This window comes from Liolophura sinensis, chromosome 1 (assembly GCF_032854445.1).
Source record: "Liolophura sinensis isolate JHLJ2023 chromosome 1, CUHK_Ljap_v2, whole genome shotgun sequence".
Classification (NCBI taxonomy): Eukaryota; Metazoa; Mollusca; class Polyplacophora; order Chitonida; family Chitonidae; genus Liolophura; species Liolophura sinensis.
The window spans coordinates 63,390,684-63,407,081 of record NC_088295.1 but is presented as its reverse complement, the minus strand read 5'-3'; the positions used below and the strand labels follow the sequence as shown (position 1 = coordinate 63,407,081).

The 16,398-nt window shown below is 37.6% G+C and overlaps 1 protein-coding gene across 1 annotated transcript in view; it reads left to right on the top strand.

Annotated features, from left to right (window-relative positions):
• LOC135481754 (androglobin-like) overlaps positions 1-16,398 on the top strand; it is a 42,055-nt gene that overhangs the window by 11,321 nt on the left and 14,336 nt on the right. The window contains 24 exon segments of the mRNA XM_064761433.1: positions 1,076-1,152; positions 1,479-1,526; positions 1,528-1,692; positions 2,240-2,379; positions 2,787-2,876; positions 3,468-3,490; positions 3,493-3,599; positions 3,889-3,952; positions 3,955-4,008; positions 4,274-4,335; positions 5,501-5,608; positions 5,950-5,997; positions 5,999-6,128; positions 6,707-6,800; positions 7,338-7,476; positions 7,731-7,832; positions 8,124-8,277; positions 10,031-10,193; positions 10,791-10,854; positions 11,651-11,791; positions 13,488-13,521; positions 13,661-13,840; positions 15,457-15,607; positions 15,999-16,113. Coding sequence (XP_064617503.1) covers positions 1,076-1,152; positions 1,479-1,526; positions 1,528-1,692; positions 2,240-2,379; positions 2,787-2,876; positions 3,468-3,490; positions 3,493-3,599; positions 3,889-3,952; positions 3,955-4,008; positions 4,274-4,335; positions 5,501-5,608; positions 5,950-5,997; positions 5,999-6,128; positions 6,707-6,800; positions 7,338-7,476; positions 7,731-7,832; positions 8,124-8,277; positions 10,031-10,193; positions 10,791-10,854; positions 11,651-11,791; positions 13,488-13,521; positions 13,661-13,840; positions 15,457-15,607; positions 15,999-16,113 — 2,453 coding nt within the window.

The window sequence follows — 16,398 nt, the reverse complement described above, 5'->3', positions numbered from 1 at the left end:
TATGCAGATCATATTACCCTCTTTGTTTTGTTTGTGTGTGTTTTGTTCGCTTGTCTGCCTCCAGTATTGTGATGACAACACCATCAGTTTTATGAATGGGATCCTCCTGATTTATTAGTATGAAATCGGTTTAACTCAGTGTTGGTTGGGTATCATTGTAATTTTACCCTGACTGTGTTTTGTATATATTGATCTTTCATTTGCAATGTGCATGTACACTTTGTATATGATTTTAGAATCCTGCTTCAGGCCTTGTTTAGATTGGCTGTGGGTGTGTGATGAGCTCCTACAGTCTGTTGAGTTACAATTTGCCCACTTGCCCTCATTGAGTGCATATGTAGACGTCTGCACTATTTACACACAGTAAACTATTGTTGTAAAGAACCAGTGCATATAAATGTTATAAAGAACTATCAGTGTAGTAAGAAAAGACCTCTCATTAATCGAGGTTCCAGGATAGTTACAACGGAGGCACCATACCTGGAATATGTTAAACATGTAAGCACATGTTGAAATGTATACGTTAATTCTGATATTTAACCAAACTGATGCAGTGGGGTTCTTACTTTGGTGGCAAGAAATCCTGTCCTCAGGAAATGATTTATTTTATACTTGTGTCCTGTCATATAGCCGTACTGATTGCAAGCAGACTTGCTTTCTAAGTTCAGTCTTTATGCATGCACTAGTCATTACATGTATAAACCATGTATGTAAACTTTTCGGCGTTTAACACCATACTTATAGAACCTCTTCAGTTAGAGTTGAGGGGCTTGACATACTTACGTACTTACCACTTGCCAAGAAGCCTATTGAAAGTGATTCCTGATGGCAAGGTGCTACATATATACATCTATATTATATATGCATATTACTTCAGAGTTTTTAGAGTTAAGGTGCTGATATATGCCTACAATTGGTCCAGCAGCCTAATGAAACTGGATCCCGACAGGCCTGTCTTGAAGTTCGAAAATCTTCTCCACTTATATCTGTTTTGATAGCTTTCTGTCAAAAAGCTATAGACTGTTTTGAAGCAGACTGATATGTGTGTGAGGAAAATCATTTATGTTATTTTCAGACCCTGTAGTTGTGGACTCCGAAGGATGCACATGTTTTGACCTCATCAGCAGAAATGAACATATACACAACAGTGAGGTAGGCACGTATTCATGCAAAGGTTTATGCCAACATACATAATTTTTTGGCTATATTTTTCGATATATATAGTTTCTTTTCCTATATACATGTACATGTACGGTATGCAGAAGCATATTGAGCATGATGATATGATGGCATTTTCCATCTATAATGTTCACTACACTGCACTTAACACATTGTGATCTTTATTACTTTCAGTTTTGTTATTAGTTATTGTTAATAGTGATTTGTTTTTTAATTTTGTTCGTGAATCGATGAAAACAAAAAAAAAACAAAACAAAAAAAAAACACAAATATTTTCTCTGAATATTGTGTTTTCACAGTTGATGAGATGCATTATCAGTCAGATTCAGGCGGTATGGGAGTTGGCACTCTGTGAAGAATCCCACATCAGACTCGCCATTATCGCCCTCAGACGAAAGTGCCTTTACCTGGAAGCCCTGGGAACATATCTACTCTCTGTGTAAAGTGGGCAAGGGACCTCATCTTCCTCTTTACAACGCCCATGGCAAATACATAGTCAAACTCTACTGGATGGTATGTGAGCTTTTTTGTGAGATATCTTGATTTTAATGATATTCTCTTCAAATAGCCCCTTTTAATACTTGTCCCTTTTGATACATTGTAAACCTCATAGCATCTATATACATGAATGCAAGTACATGTTGTCCTCTTAAGATTGTTGTTACACATCTGCATTTATGTAAAATGTGCTGTTATTTTCCCATAGTTGAACTCCGTTGTACATGGAGAAATGCTATACTACTATGGTTTTAACTAGGGACAATGAAACTGAAATTTTAGTCACTTGATAATAACAATTAAATGATTTTCCTTTAAAGCCAAGAAAACCCTAAAACGATGTATAATAAAAGACCAATAAAAACTGTACTTGAAAATGGTTTGATTTATTTTTTTTGGGCAGAATGAAATGCATTTGAAAGATTAAATTCTGCATAAACGAAAAAATTAAGATCAAGTTTACCCTACCATTACCGTAAAGCTGTGTGCATGGTCCTGGACTGATTGGTTACTAATTAAACTTACTTTCCGTGCTTACATGAGTGTATTTTGATGGTTGCAGGGATGTTGGCGTAAGATCATCATAGATGACAGTATGCCTTTCGATGATGAGGGACAACTCCTTCTGCCTTCCTCTTCTGTACAAACTGAACTCTGGCCAATGCTGTTAACCAAAGCCCTGCTTAAAGTCGCCTCCTTAGAGTATGTTCAGCGTATGGTTTTCTATTGCTGGGTCATAATAAAATAATTTGTCTACATGAATAACTCCAACTTTAAGATCTTCTGGCATACGTGAACATATTTTGTATGTGTGTTTTGACAAAATCTATGTTGTATTCCTTTTGAATATTAGCTGGCAATTTTCCTTGTAAATTCTTACCAAAAAAATTTTTTTATGGCATATCAAAAATTGAAAAAAAAAAAAACAAAACTAATGAAAATAATTTTTTTTCACAGCTCTTTGATTGGCACTGATTTTAATTCAATGTTTATGTTAACTTTAAAATTATTTATGTCATATTGGATACCTGTAACTGCTTTTATCATTTAAGAGTTTTGCTTTGTGCAATGTGGAGATTGTGATATAATAAGGTGTCCTACCTTTTCAGTTACAATGGAGGCAGTAGCAGCTCGGAGTTTGGAGACTGCAGTATAATTCATTGTCTGACAGGATGGCTGCCAGAGACTATTCCTCTTCAGTAAGTCATTAACGCTCGCTGTTATATCTACCTTCATTCCCTTAACAGTGTCTACATAATCATTTACTCATGCTGCTTGCAGGTAGTTTTGGCTTTGTTGATTAGTTGTCTTATGATCTATTAGAGAGGCTTAGTTAGAGCCAGATGCCTGCATCTAACTGTTGAGTGTTTCTTAAAGCACCATTGCTCACCTTTCTGTCCATTCATTTTGGTAATGCTATGATTATTTGGTTTACTTCAAAACAAAGATAAATTTAGTTTATTTTGTTACTCATGGAGAAGGCCTAGCTTACAAAGAAGAATGTCTGACTTACATGTACAAAGCAGAATGTCTAGCTTACAAAGCAGAATGTCTAGCTTACAAGACAGAATGTGTAGCTTACAAAGCAGTTACCAGTTTACTATCCACAATAACATGAAAATATGTAGGGTTTTTATTTTAATAATGATGGCATTGCAACACTGAAGCCACATGTAATCTTTCATTAAAAAATCTGACTTCACTTGGTAATTGACAAATGTTGTATTTATATGTACATAGGTGTATACGCAAATCTCTATGTACGATCTTGTGCTTGCTGTGATTTGTAGCCAAGGCCACATCCAGGAGGTATGGAGTTACTGAGGAGTGCTGTACCGGAGTGGAAACTGCCACTCCAAGAGTGGGAGAAAAATGTAGATCTTAGTCCAGACCCTTCCAGGAAAGAGGGCTCAGTGTTATCTGTAAGTCTATAAACATCTCACCTGTTGTCCGTTGTAGTATTTGTCTGTTATATCAGTCAGTATTGCCTACTATTTCTAAGCTGTTTGTAGAATGGTGCTGTTTGGGCATTTTAACAGAAATAGCATTTTACCTTGTTCATGGTTCTATCTAGCAACATAGCTGAGGCAAGTGGTCTTCCATATGTACACAGAATACATGTATATGCTGATGCGGATGAACTGTCATAGCACCGATGAGTTAAGGTTTGTCATCTACTTGTATATATCTGATCATGTTTATGTTTTGTAGGATACTGCTTTGAAAGAGGAGAAGGGAGATAAAGATTCCATCACAAATGAGAAAAAGGCTGATAAACTGACACAAAGAAGGATGGCAAGGAAAAGGGGGCCAAGGATGCCAAAGAGAAAGGTATGTTTTTACCTTTGACAGATGACAGGATTGATTAGAGAAACATGGAATTTAAAGCAGAATGTTATTGAGACTAAAAGTGTCAAGCAGTTGTGGCTTTTCTATTGTGAAATCACATTCTGCATTTGTCTACATAACATAAGTATGTTGTCTTACATTAGGAATGTGAACAGGGCCCAGTTGTCTGTATTCCTTAATGCTGGTTGTTCTTTAAGCTTCATAGGCAAATAAGCATATTGGTGTTCAATTTTCAGAAAATCCAAAGACGGTGACAAGAAAGATAAGAAAGATAAGGACAAAGATAAAGGACAAAGACAAAAGCAGTAAGTTCTAAAAGTCAGGGGTTGTTGTTTGTTCATTTACATGAATTGTCTTGTCTTTGAGAGACATTATGTCCAATTAGAGGTTGAAACAATTAACCTGATGCTAAACTATACTATCCTGTGCAGTAAAAAGCTTTGAAATAGCTTTCTGAAAACCCACCTGGCAAGTATATAGCCCAGCAGTATCAAACCTTTTCAGATAAACCAGGTGTTCTTTGAGTTGCATTAGTTATGATGCATTAGGTTTAAGCTCATCATGTGCCAATGCTTCCTGACATGAATGACATCACTTGAGCCCAGATGTACGGTATCTATCGATTGGCTCAGATGAGTGTTGTGAATGTGGGATAATCAATGTTATTGTCTATATTGATGTAACACTCTCATACCGGAGTGCGATACTGGAGCTTTTTGACAGCATGTATAACTTAATAACAGCTGTTCTGATACAAGTCAAGAGCACTTAGATGTATTCTACAGTTGTTGTTGAGCGTTAGCTCAGATGCTCTACATGTCTGTCTTCCTAAATGCTGATGTAGGCTTCTGGCTTCATGCATCATTATTAAATGACAGGTGTATGTTTTTTTTTCACTGAGCCTTCACACAGGCATTATTGATTATGCCTGTGATACTGTCAGCCCTGTAGGTGAATTACCCTGTACGTTATGTTGCTTAACATAGGGGGTTTGTCAGATACCTGGCCACCATAAATATGAGTGAAATATTCATGAGTATGGTGTAAAACACCAATCAGATAAACAAACAAATCAATAAAATACCCGGACAGCTATGTTTAAACTACAATCAAATAAACAAACTACGACTCAAATAAATTTTGTGGTAATGAGCATTTAACATGTCCAAATCAAATATTGAATAAGCACATGTTTTAACAGTGGGTGGGATATTTTATAGAGTAATGACATAATATGAATGTAGCTGTGCATGCCTTTGTATGTCTTTGATGTACATTTTTGATATAAATGTATAACAGTTTCTTTGATTCCTAGTTCTGATATGTCCTTACATGTACTACTGTTTGGCTCATAGATTGTCTCTGTTGTCATTCAATTATTCATGCAATCGGTAAACCAGTGTAATATATTACCTATTTGTGTATTGCCCTTGGCTCAATCTTTTGTCTGTGTTTTGATTGTATAGAAGATAAGGGTGTATCAGAAGAGTCACCAATACCTGAGAATCCAGAAGTGGTGGTATTTGCCAGCTACTGGAGTACTCCAAAGCACCCTGCCAAAGTTTCGGTTCTTGGAGAAGTGGTACGTCTTAAATCTTTTCTTTTTTTAAAATAGAAGTTGATATGCAGGATATCATTATGTTTTAGCTCCAGAATTGGCAGTTGTTTCAGTGTCGGTCTCTTTGTGGATGAAAGTATATATTTATCTGGGAATATTCCATATTCATTTTATTTAATTCACATTGATTGCTAACCATAGATACTGTATTTTTTAATGCATGAATACGGCTCAGTGTTGCTTTTATTTATTCTTTTCAGACTTTTTTGTCAAAAAAAATATGTCATTAGAAAGAGTATGCATGAAGGTGGCATATATGAATGTATGTACATATTAAAATACAAATTTAATCCCTTTGTTAACAGGCTGATGCAGGTGAGAGGCTAAGACAACATGGTTTGTCACACCTGTACCCCCCACCCTGTATGGATCACACAGACGCGGTCATGTCCCCTCACACCCCCTCCCCCACCCGAGTATGTACCTGCTTGGAAGCTCATCAGGCCACGTGTCAAGAAAACCACACCATCCGATGAGCCTAAAGGTAAGTACTTCAGCTCAGTGGTGTAAGACTTCTGTAATGCACATTCTTCACAGGTTGATGATTTATTGATTTGATTTGTGTTTTACGTCATACTCAAGACTGTTTTGCTTACGTTACGGTGGCCAGCACTATGGTGAGAGGAAACCGGGCAGAGCCCAGGGAGAAACCCACAACCATCTGCAGGCTGCTGACAGACCACCATGATGATGTGGCTGAAATACTGCCAGTGTGATATTAAACCCCAATCATGCATTCATTCACACCGTCTGTATCATGATAGATCTGTGCCACCTGTCACTCAAACATTACTTACAGTAGTGACTCCGTAACAGTAAAGTAATTTTCACTGAAAATGAGAGCAAACTTAAATATCAGGAGATGATATGTTGGTACTATTACTGATGGTGAGGAAACGTATATTTTAAGCAATTGTGGCAATCTTACAAGTGTTCTTGTGATGTACCAAAAGATGATTTGCTTATGTCATTCCCATTTTATGTGAACATTTGATTTAAATTTAACAGGTACATGTAGTTAAATGTTTGTTTATGCTTACCTATGGATTTATATTTTGTCAGCTCCCCCAGAGCCACCAAAGCCAATCCAGTGCCTAGAGCTGACCTCTCCATTTGTTAACTACAAAGTCAGTCCTGTGCCCATTCCTTCTGACACGTAAGGCTCACTGATCTCACTACCTTTATGTATTATAAGTCATGGAAGACTGCACTACAAAGTCCTCAACCAATAAAACATTTCATTGTTCATGAAGTGATTATTTTCTCCTGTGTGGGGTAAAATTGGTAACTTTTATATATATTGTTTGTATTTTGGGTATATTTGTTGACTTGAGCTCTTCACAGAAATATAATGTACAGTGTCACCGGGGATACAACATTTGTCTTGTGATATGTCTAAAAGGACAGAAAGGGAAAAGGTTGAGAAATTTTTGCTTTATTGTCCACATATGGTAATAACCTGATTCAGGGTAGACTGAAGGCAGTTATTCATTTAGTTTTTCGAATGAACAGAAACTGTTCATTACAGATGAATCTTTTAGTCCAGATAATATTAGCATGAGTTTTTCTATGCTTTTGTGTTTTAATTATTCACAGACTATATGAGAACATGTATGCTTTGACTTGTTTGCTTTCTAAGTACTCAAGTGGTAAATGATACTATGTATGCTGTGACCATGCACTGTACTCTCAGATATCGTCCCAAGTCTGCCTTAGAGCGCGGAGGTACCAGGTCCCGTGCCTCCACCAGTGCCAGCATGTGTATACTGGAGACTGATGAAAACGCTCCAGAAGTACTGGTGACGGGAAATGCGCAGAAAATCAAATCAGATGTGAGTTTCTTCATTTTCCGTTTTCTTCCTCATAAGCAGAAGTATTACTTGTGTGACTCTTGATAAGGCCATATGAATGAACTTTAATTATCAAGAATTTAGCTCAATGTTTCCCCTGGAATTGGACTTTTTGCTGAAGTTTGGCCAAAGAAAATAAAAAAGTAGACCTGTATATTAGACAGTTAAAATGCAGCTGTTGTGTAGCCTGCTGAAGAGAAACATCTGACTGCAAATGATTTCTTTAATCATTTCAGAGTAGTACAGAGTTGACAAGTAAATCCATTACCCCTCAGAAACCTGGAACTCCTGTTGGGAAGAAGAAGCCTGGGTCTGGTTCCAAGATAAGTCAGCCTGAGGTAACTACAAAAGTTATTGTTCTGAACATCTAATATAATTTCAAACCTTTATAAGTACAATATTGGACAAATGTTAAAACGTTCAAAAGTTTTATTACCTTATGTCTTCATTAAATTGCAACAGGCAGTGATACATGTGTATATATGTCTCTTGACCAATCGTGTGAATTGTGAGGAGTATCAGGTAGAATGTGACATCCTATATTACTGCATATTTTGAGACTAAACACTGATGTTTTACACTCCAGAGATATCTGCTTCTATCATATTCTGTGTCACTGTTCACTGTAGAATGAACGGAAGACTAGCAGAGTTAGCAGTCAAACTCTCCCCAAGGACAGGATCAGAAGTGCTGCTGGTATAAAAGAGCCCAAGTCACCCAAGCTGGATGAGAAGGATCAGCTGAGAGGTACAGAGGGAAGCTCTCTATCCAAACTAACCACATGTACGTGTTATTCCTCATACACACTGCACTTAACAGTGATTTAAAGAGGCTATTCTGCGTATTGTGGAAAAAATTTTTTTGTGGTGTTCAAATGAAACTTTCTTAACTTTATAATGTTTGATGTGTTGTATTAAAGTAGTAATGAAGCTTATAAAAATTTATACTACTGATAATTTTTCAATTCCTTCTTAGATAGCGAAAATTAAAGCTCTACGAAAATCCATAGAATGATTTTTTTGAATGAAAAAACAAATCAAATAAAAAAACATCTATAGATGGGCCTTTGGCTTGTGGGTGGCTGTGAATTTCTCACTGCTAGGCCACGCCTCAGCACTACATTGAGCATACATGTCGTATTTAATTCCATGTTGTAAAGTGTGTTAGTTTTCATGAGATTATTTCCATCATGTCTTTAACCAATATTCTAAGGTCTTTAGTAGGTTGCATTTCTCAAACTTTTGCCAGTGTAATGTAATTTTCAATGGATCGCTTTGTAAGGTATTGGGAGGAGTTTCAAGAAAGTGGATAATATTGTCAGTGATTGTTGATCTGTGAGCAATTTGAGAATCTTTTGTGTCTTGGGTGATCATGAGTGAATTAACAGCTAATAAGTATTTTTTCATTTAGTTTGCCTAATATGCACAACTATTGTTACTGTTGTTCAAACAGAAGTATGCTTGTATTGTAGGCATGCGTGTAAATTTAAAACCTTTGTTGTCCTGGATAGTAATTTTGACTTGTCATTCTCCATGCGCTCTCTCATCCCTGTAAGCTTTTGTATATTATAATGTGTTTTCTGGATTTGGTAATGTTTTCTCTGAACACACTCCAGTTAACAGCATTGTCAAACTTGTTCCAGTAAATAAACACCTGCCAATGGTGGGGAGGGGGACATATGTTGTAATTCCCTGAGCTGGTGCTAGTGTGAAACAGGACCTTCACCCATTGTTCTGTCCAAAATGTCTATGCTGTTACAATGTATCAGTTTCTAGTGTAACATTTTTTTTTACTGTTTTTAATGTGATGTCATTATAATGAGCTCGGACAGGAACATTTGAAAGGAACCTGCTGCTGGGCGTTTGACAGGTCCCCATTACCACTGACACTACCCTGCTTGAAAGAGTCCAACAATTCAGTACATGTATATGCCACAAGATTATTGAAAAATATGGTTGAGGAGTACTATAAAATATGGTCCATAATATAAATGTCTTAGTCTTAGTTAAGAGTGGATGTTTCTAAGAACATGACTAAAAAGTAAGAAAAAAAATAATAATGTTTTTTTATAGCCAATATACCTTGGTGAGTTTTCTTATTTGAGAAAAAAGTTATATTATCATGAAGAATCCACAGAGTATAACAAGATGATACCTTCCAAGTGTTCAGTGACTTCTACACAACATTAAAAGAAGATACAAAAACATCCTCCTGTGCCTAACTAAGGTTTCATTCTTTTTTATGCTTAGTGTCATGTTTGCCTGTATAGAAAATAACGTAAATTGTGTTGTATTGTTTGGTTTGCTATTATAAGGGAGAGTTTGGCTATTGGCATTTAGCATCAACTGTTGAGCATGTTGTCTCTCTAAATTCTCAAGGTATATTTTGTTGAAAAACCTGAATGCAACCACTTTGAGAATTGCTAACACGCTATCATGCCCCCATGACCCCCACTTCTTAATGCCCACCCCCAAATTCTTGCTGCCCACCCCCAAATTACTGACATGGCTTGAGTCCCCATTCTCTTTCTATTCAGCAGCTGCCCTAGGCTCCCCATCCGATGCTCTCATGACAGGAGACCTAAGCACAGACCTGGGGGAGGAGCTTCCAGTTGATACAGACAGGTCAGAGACGAACTGTGGGGAGATGAAGCCCAAGAAGTTTTGGATGGATTACGATGTCTTTTTCAAATGCTTCAGGTAAATTACAATACTAACCAGTCTCATCATTCTGGATGGTAATCCAGTAGCTCACTACAAGCTCACAAGCTAACAGGCTTCTAGCATTCGACTACAAATAGCGCAAAATTACGTATGATATTTCCATTCTGACATGCACCGCATGCATTTAAGCACAGAATGATACTTAAGTGCTATGTAACAACTGAAAAGAACCGTAAAACCTATAGCAGAATGGCTGAACTCCTGTGACAGATGTGACAAATCTATCCTGTATTAAAGGTGTGGCTTATTTCACAAAGAGATCTTCATTTGGATGAGTGGTTAGCGCGCTAATGCAGCACAATGACTGAAGAGCCTCTCACGAATGTAGTCGTCCCAAATTCATGCCTGCTCATACGGCTTCCGCTGCAGTTATATGTGGAAAGATCTGCTAGCAGCCTGCTGATGGTTATGGATTTCCCTCGAGCTCTGTGTGGTTTCCTCCCATCATAATACTGATCAAAGTCATATAAATGAAATATTCTTGAGTACAGCATGCAGCACTGCTGAAATAAATAAATAAATCTTTTCACAAAGCCTTCAGTAAGTGTTAGTTTACTATGATTTCAATTTCAGAAGCCTGTATGTTTTCCACAAACCAAACACCTATCTGTGTAATCATAAACACTCTGATTTAAAGGTATGTTCCTGTATACTATCTTGTTTGTCTGGGAAACAGGAAACAATTGCTCTGTAACTGTGTCCTCTAATGTTGTGCTAATACATTTGTCTCACTTTGCATGTGTTCAGTTGTGTTAGGCCACACCAATTTTAATTGTTATGTTACACGCAGAATAGATCTTTTTTCAATGCTGGAGGAAAGTATCAAAATAAGAATGAAATTTGAAAATCATCTAATTAATGAAAAATGTAGACCATTTTGGCATCTTTTTTCTTGTCACATATTTTACATGTTTGTTTGTATGGAAACGGGAAATGATAAAAAGGTGTATTTTCAGTTTTTATTCCATATTTTGATTTTTTTGGCATCCACTTGCATGCAGAACTAAAAACAAAATTGGTGTCACCTTACCACATACAAGTGCAAATCTCACATGACCTCTCAGCTTTGCCGTTGATATTGTGTTGAATCTACAGCTTAAATCTTTGTACACACTGACATGTACAATGACCTCCTGTCCACGAAGTTAAACTGATAACCATAATCATTAGCTATTGTCCTTGGTACATATCTTTAACTATAGCTTCATCGGGAGAGGGTTTGTTTTTGTTTAATGCCAAGCTAAACATGTGGATGGCTAATTTCTGTATTACACAGATGAATGGTGCTCGTAACTTGTAGATTAATAATGGATAATTGATTCTTGTCATGTGTATTATATTTTGATGTTGTCTGTAATAATAAAGTGAGATCCGGTGGTGCTGTGTTTCACTATGTGTCACAGTTGTGTGAATGTTTGCCGGTTGTCTTACAGTGTGTTGCACCCACCCAAGTTGCCACAGGGAAAGACAAAAAGGGCACACCTGGTGTCCAAGGGGTAAATCCTTCCTCCTCAAAGACTTCTCAAACCCCCACCCATACCCACAGTGCACCCTCCCCCTCCATTCCCCAGAGTGTGAGTATCCTCCTATCACAGCAGACACAGAATTTCAAGGGTCAAACAATAAGTGAAACAATCATGTGGACATTTTTCTGAAATTAATATGCACTTTATAGTGGAAGTGGGAAGTTCCAGCCTAAAGCAACTTGGGGCTGAGCTCTAATGGAGAAACATTTCCACCTGAAACAGTTCAAACCTGTATTATAACGGGGAAACTTTTTCCCACCTGCATGAAAAACTGTTCAGGTCTAAGCTATAATGCGGAACCTTTTCCACCTAAACAATTCAGGTCCAAGCTATAATGGCCAACCTATTGCACCTACACAACTCAGGTCCAAGCTATAATTGAGAATCTTACCCACCTAAACAATTCAGGTCCAATCTTACGGAGGAGTGCTTGCCACTTCAAGGTGTGCAGTATTTCTTTTGACCTTGTGGTGTCCTGTAGTCAGTAATAGCTGAGTTTTCACAAAGCCATATTTAAATTGGAGAACAGGACGCAGAGTTTCTCTCTCTAACAGCAGTCTCAATATTGCTTTGTGATTAATTGTCGTGGCTTGTGTAGCTTTGTATGTTCTTGAGTATTGCATTAAACAACAGTGAAACAAAACTAAGTTTAACTGTATCAGTATGTCAGTGGCTGTGACCAAGGCATATCTTTAGGTTTAGCCCAAGACCTTGTTTGAAGATGGGCCTGAGAGTTGTTATAGAGTTGGTAAAGGTCCGTCCCCTCCCCTTAATTTCGAGCCAAAAGATACACATAGGGAACATTCGTGTTTCAGTGTGGTTTCTTCTATCACCATGAAATTCTGACTCTGCTTGTCACTACGCCAATATTGCCAGGTTGTTACCTTGTCAGCAATTATTGCCAAGGCAATATGGCATGCATGTGTTTTCACTGTTATGTTCCAGCTGTTTTAGAAAAGTGTGTAAATGTATTTGGTGTTATACTGTTAAGAAAAAATGATTACAAGCTATGCCTATCTATTATTAGCATAATAATTCAAGCTACAATATTCATCTCAGTCATGAATGTGTCATCAGGTGTCTTTTAATTTACTTTCAACTTGTTCACATTTGTCTTTCCATTTATGCTAATTTATTCTAATACACCATGATGTTGGCCTTTCTTTATGGAGCATTCTGTTTATTTTCTTCGCCTCAATGCCACTGCCATTTCTCTCTTTGAACTGCCATTATTAAACTCTAATAATGTTAACTGATGTTACTGTTCCATACATTTTGTGTGTTTGGCTGTTATAGTCATGGAGGCTTACCTTAATTTCACAAGGTCTGTCAGCAACCTGTGGATGGTCGTGGGTTTCCACTGCTCTCTGCCTGGTTTCCTCCAACCATAATGCTGGCCGCCGTCGTATAAGTGAAATATTTTTGAGTGCGGCATAAAACACCAATCGAATAAATAAATAAATAAGGAAATAAATAATTTTACAAGTACCACCATTATTTCTGTTTTCAGATGGTATTTTGGTTGGCTTAGTGTTAAAAAGGTGTGAATAGAGAGATGTATAATGTATGCCTTATCTGTTGTGAATGTTACTTAGTACGTTAAGTTAACAAGCTTTCACAGTCAAACTTTCATGAGAACTGCATTCACTATCATGGCCTCATAACAACAAAATATCTGTTTTTTTTTATTTAGTCATTGCTAAAGATGCTCATGTATTCATTGTCTTATCTGTCTTATTTTCAGGGCTCTGGAGATGACAAAGCACATCATTATTTATGTATCCTTTTCAGCATAAGTGAACAAGATGTACTAAAAATGCAAAATAGATTTGTGACAAAAAACATTTGTATTGTTGTTAATAGAAATCATGAAACTCCACATTTGTATTGAGCACTTCCTCCTTAACCTGTGACCAGTTGTCGATAACCTCAACCCGACCGAGATCGTGGTTTCTTCCTCGGCGTTGTGCCGCTGGCTTGAACCTCCACTCCTGCCCGTGACTGTGGAAGAGAAGAAGTCACACTCCAGTCTGAAGGGCAAGGATAGAGATACAGAGAAGGAGATGTCAGCAGGCACCAGCAGTAGTCTGCTCGAAGGTATGAACAGACTTGTATGGTCACCTGGCCGAGAGACCCAGGTTCAATCCTTGGCCTAAATCAGGATTTTCAATTTCTAGCTTTGACAAGCGGCTCCATGAGTTGCTCTGTCTGTCTTGTTGGTTGGTCGGCCTGTCAGTCATAATTTTGACATCCTATCTTTCAACTTACAGCTAACGAGGGATGCCATAACTATTGTGAATTTACACTTTATTCTGTACATCTCATTTGCTGCTGATGATAGGGGTATTGTTAAGTACTGGTCAGCCTGGTGTTATTATACTTAGATTTGTGCATCATTTGTGTTTTCCTTGCCTTGTCAAGTCAGCAATGTGAACATGTGGGCATTGAAATGGGCCTGTCAAATTAAAACACTATCCACATATTAATGAGGTGATGTTGAAAGGTTGGACAGACCTGTACCATGCAGAGTTTATGGCTTTTCCACTTGCTGTTGTTCTCACATCTTTTAATAAGTGACAATGGGGATGTGTGAAATATAAAGTGATTAGTCTTTATTTGAAACAGTATTTTGCAGGACATGGATGCTGTTTACTCTTACATAATTAAAACTTTTTTGATGACTTCTTTTCTCAATGGCTGACTATAGAGGATTCTGATGAATCAGAAGGTATATTCTGTAGATAATTTGCTCTAGATGTGGATGGTTTTTGATAGCATCTAAAGGTCACATTTCATTGTTACTTTTTTATGTATTTATATTTAAGTCCATGTGGGCAGACAGTATTTTTTTTTTTGATGCACTTGGAAGTAGATTTGCATTGAGATGCTTGAGCACCGTCACAATCACTGGCTTGTGTTGATAAAGTCACATCCTGCACATCGCTGTGCTTAGAATCATGTTAATGGTTATTGATTGCAGTGGTGCTGCTTTGTTGATGTCTTCTGTTTACTATTCATATAATTTGATTAAAATGTCGTGTGTATGAATGCACATTAACACTACAAACATGAAGCACATATCTCGAAAAACAGGTTGATTTATTTTTTTTAGAATATTTCAATCTGGTAAACTGTATTTGAAACCTTGGATTCTGTGGTGGCCTTTTCCGACCTTATTGGGACCGTTGACATCACATCTGGTTTTTGCCACGTAACACACACAGGCTGATTGATTCCATCATTCAAAATGGATATACATATAGATGTACGCATGTATTCGCCAAATGGATTTTGAGGCAAGAAATATGGATGTGATGCCACTGATACCCTCTGGGTCACTGCTGGAACAGACTAACAATTAGGATCTGTTGAAAAGTTTAGGGCTTCACAAAAATATTAACCCTTGATCAGTAAAGCATCTTGCAAAACGTGTGCTTCGGTTTCTATAGGCTGCTTTATAAATTACGCTTGTCACTTTCATAGAGCTGTGCAGCGGGAACTTTGTGAACTTACATATTCCCCTTTCCTCCTACCATGATGCTGGTCATAGTCGTATAAGTGAAATATTCTTGAGTAAGGCATAAAACACCATCAAATTAAATAAATAAATTATATACTCCGGTTCCATGGGACGCATTGCTTCATTATGCAACAGACGAGTCTGAGAGTACTCTGTACTGTGGCATCAGCTGTATCTGTGTTACATATTTTAGGTTCTCCTGGGAAGGAGCTTACCCCCCAACCCATAACCCCTGGCACCCTGGTGGCTGAGCCGTATTCCTGGAAGAGCTTGGTGACAGGTCAGCCTGTGTTGAGGTTACGTACCACAGGGACACGCTCAGCTGTCCTAACTCTGCCTGCTGGGTAAGTCGCATCAAACAATAACGTGTTCATATTATCAGCTGCCATGGCTGTGAATGTGTAAGGAGATTTGTCAGACTCAGAACAGACGTGAGGTTAGCTATAGACCTTTCCAAACCGATCATCAAGAAGTTGCATTTAATCATTATCATCGTAAATATGTCAGCTGAAGGCCCCGCCCATTAGTTACAAATGTATAATGCTTATACCAGACTGGGGGAGATGGGGTGGTGGAACATGGACTTGTATGTGAGTATACTGAACATGTCATTATATTCACATTTGTTCAGGTTACGTTTGTGTGAAATTTATATCCGCTTGTGAGAAATATTCTGCTGTTGTACATATAAGTTCTTCATGGTTGTGTTGAATTGTTTGACTTTTTATGTTTCAGCCGCCATGTGTTACGCTTCATGATGTCAGCACCACTAGGGTATCATGTTCACCTGTGTTCTACAGTCAGCTTCGTGTTTGGTGAAGAGGAAACAGTCATGTCACACCTGAAGAATGTGAGTTTATAGTTCTTGGACTACAACTCTATGACATTATGCATACAAAGGAAAAGATTAAGATTTAGGGCAAGGGGCATTCTGTTGTTCCCATTTTTGTCAAATGGATAGAGCTTCAGATTGTCAAAAACTGTACCTCCTGAAATCTTACCTGTCCATGTAGTGAGAATTGTAGTTTTGCTTTGTAAATAAACACATTCAGAGAAAATCTTCAATGGAATATGTTTTTTTGGCACGTTGTCAAGGTGATTTATAACTATTTGCACTGGTCCCAGAATGAATTCC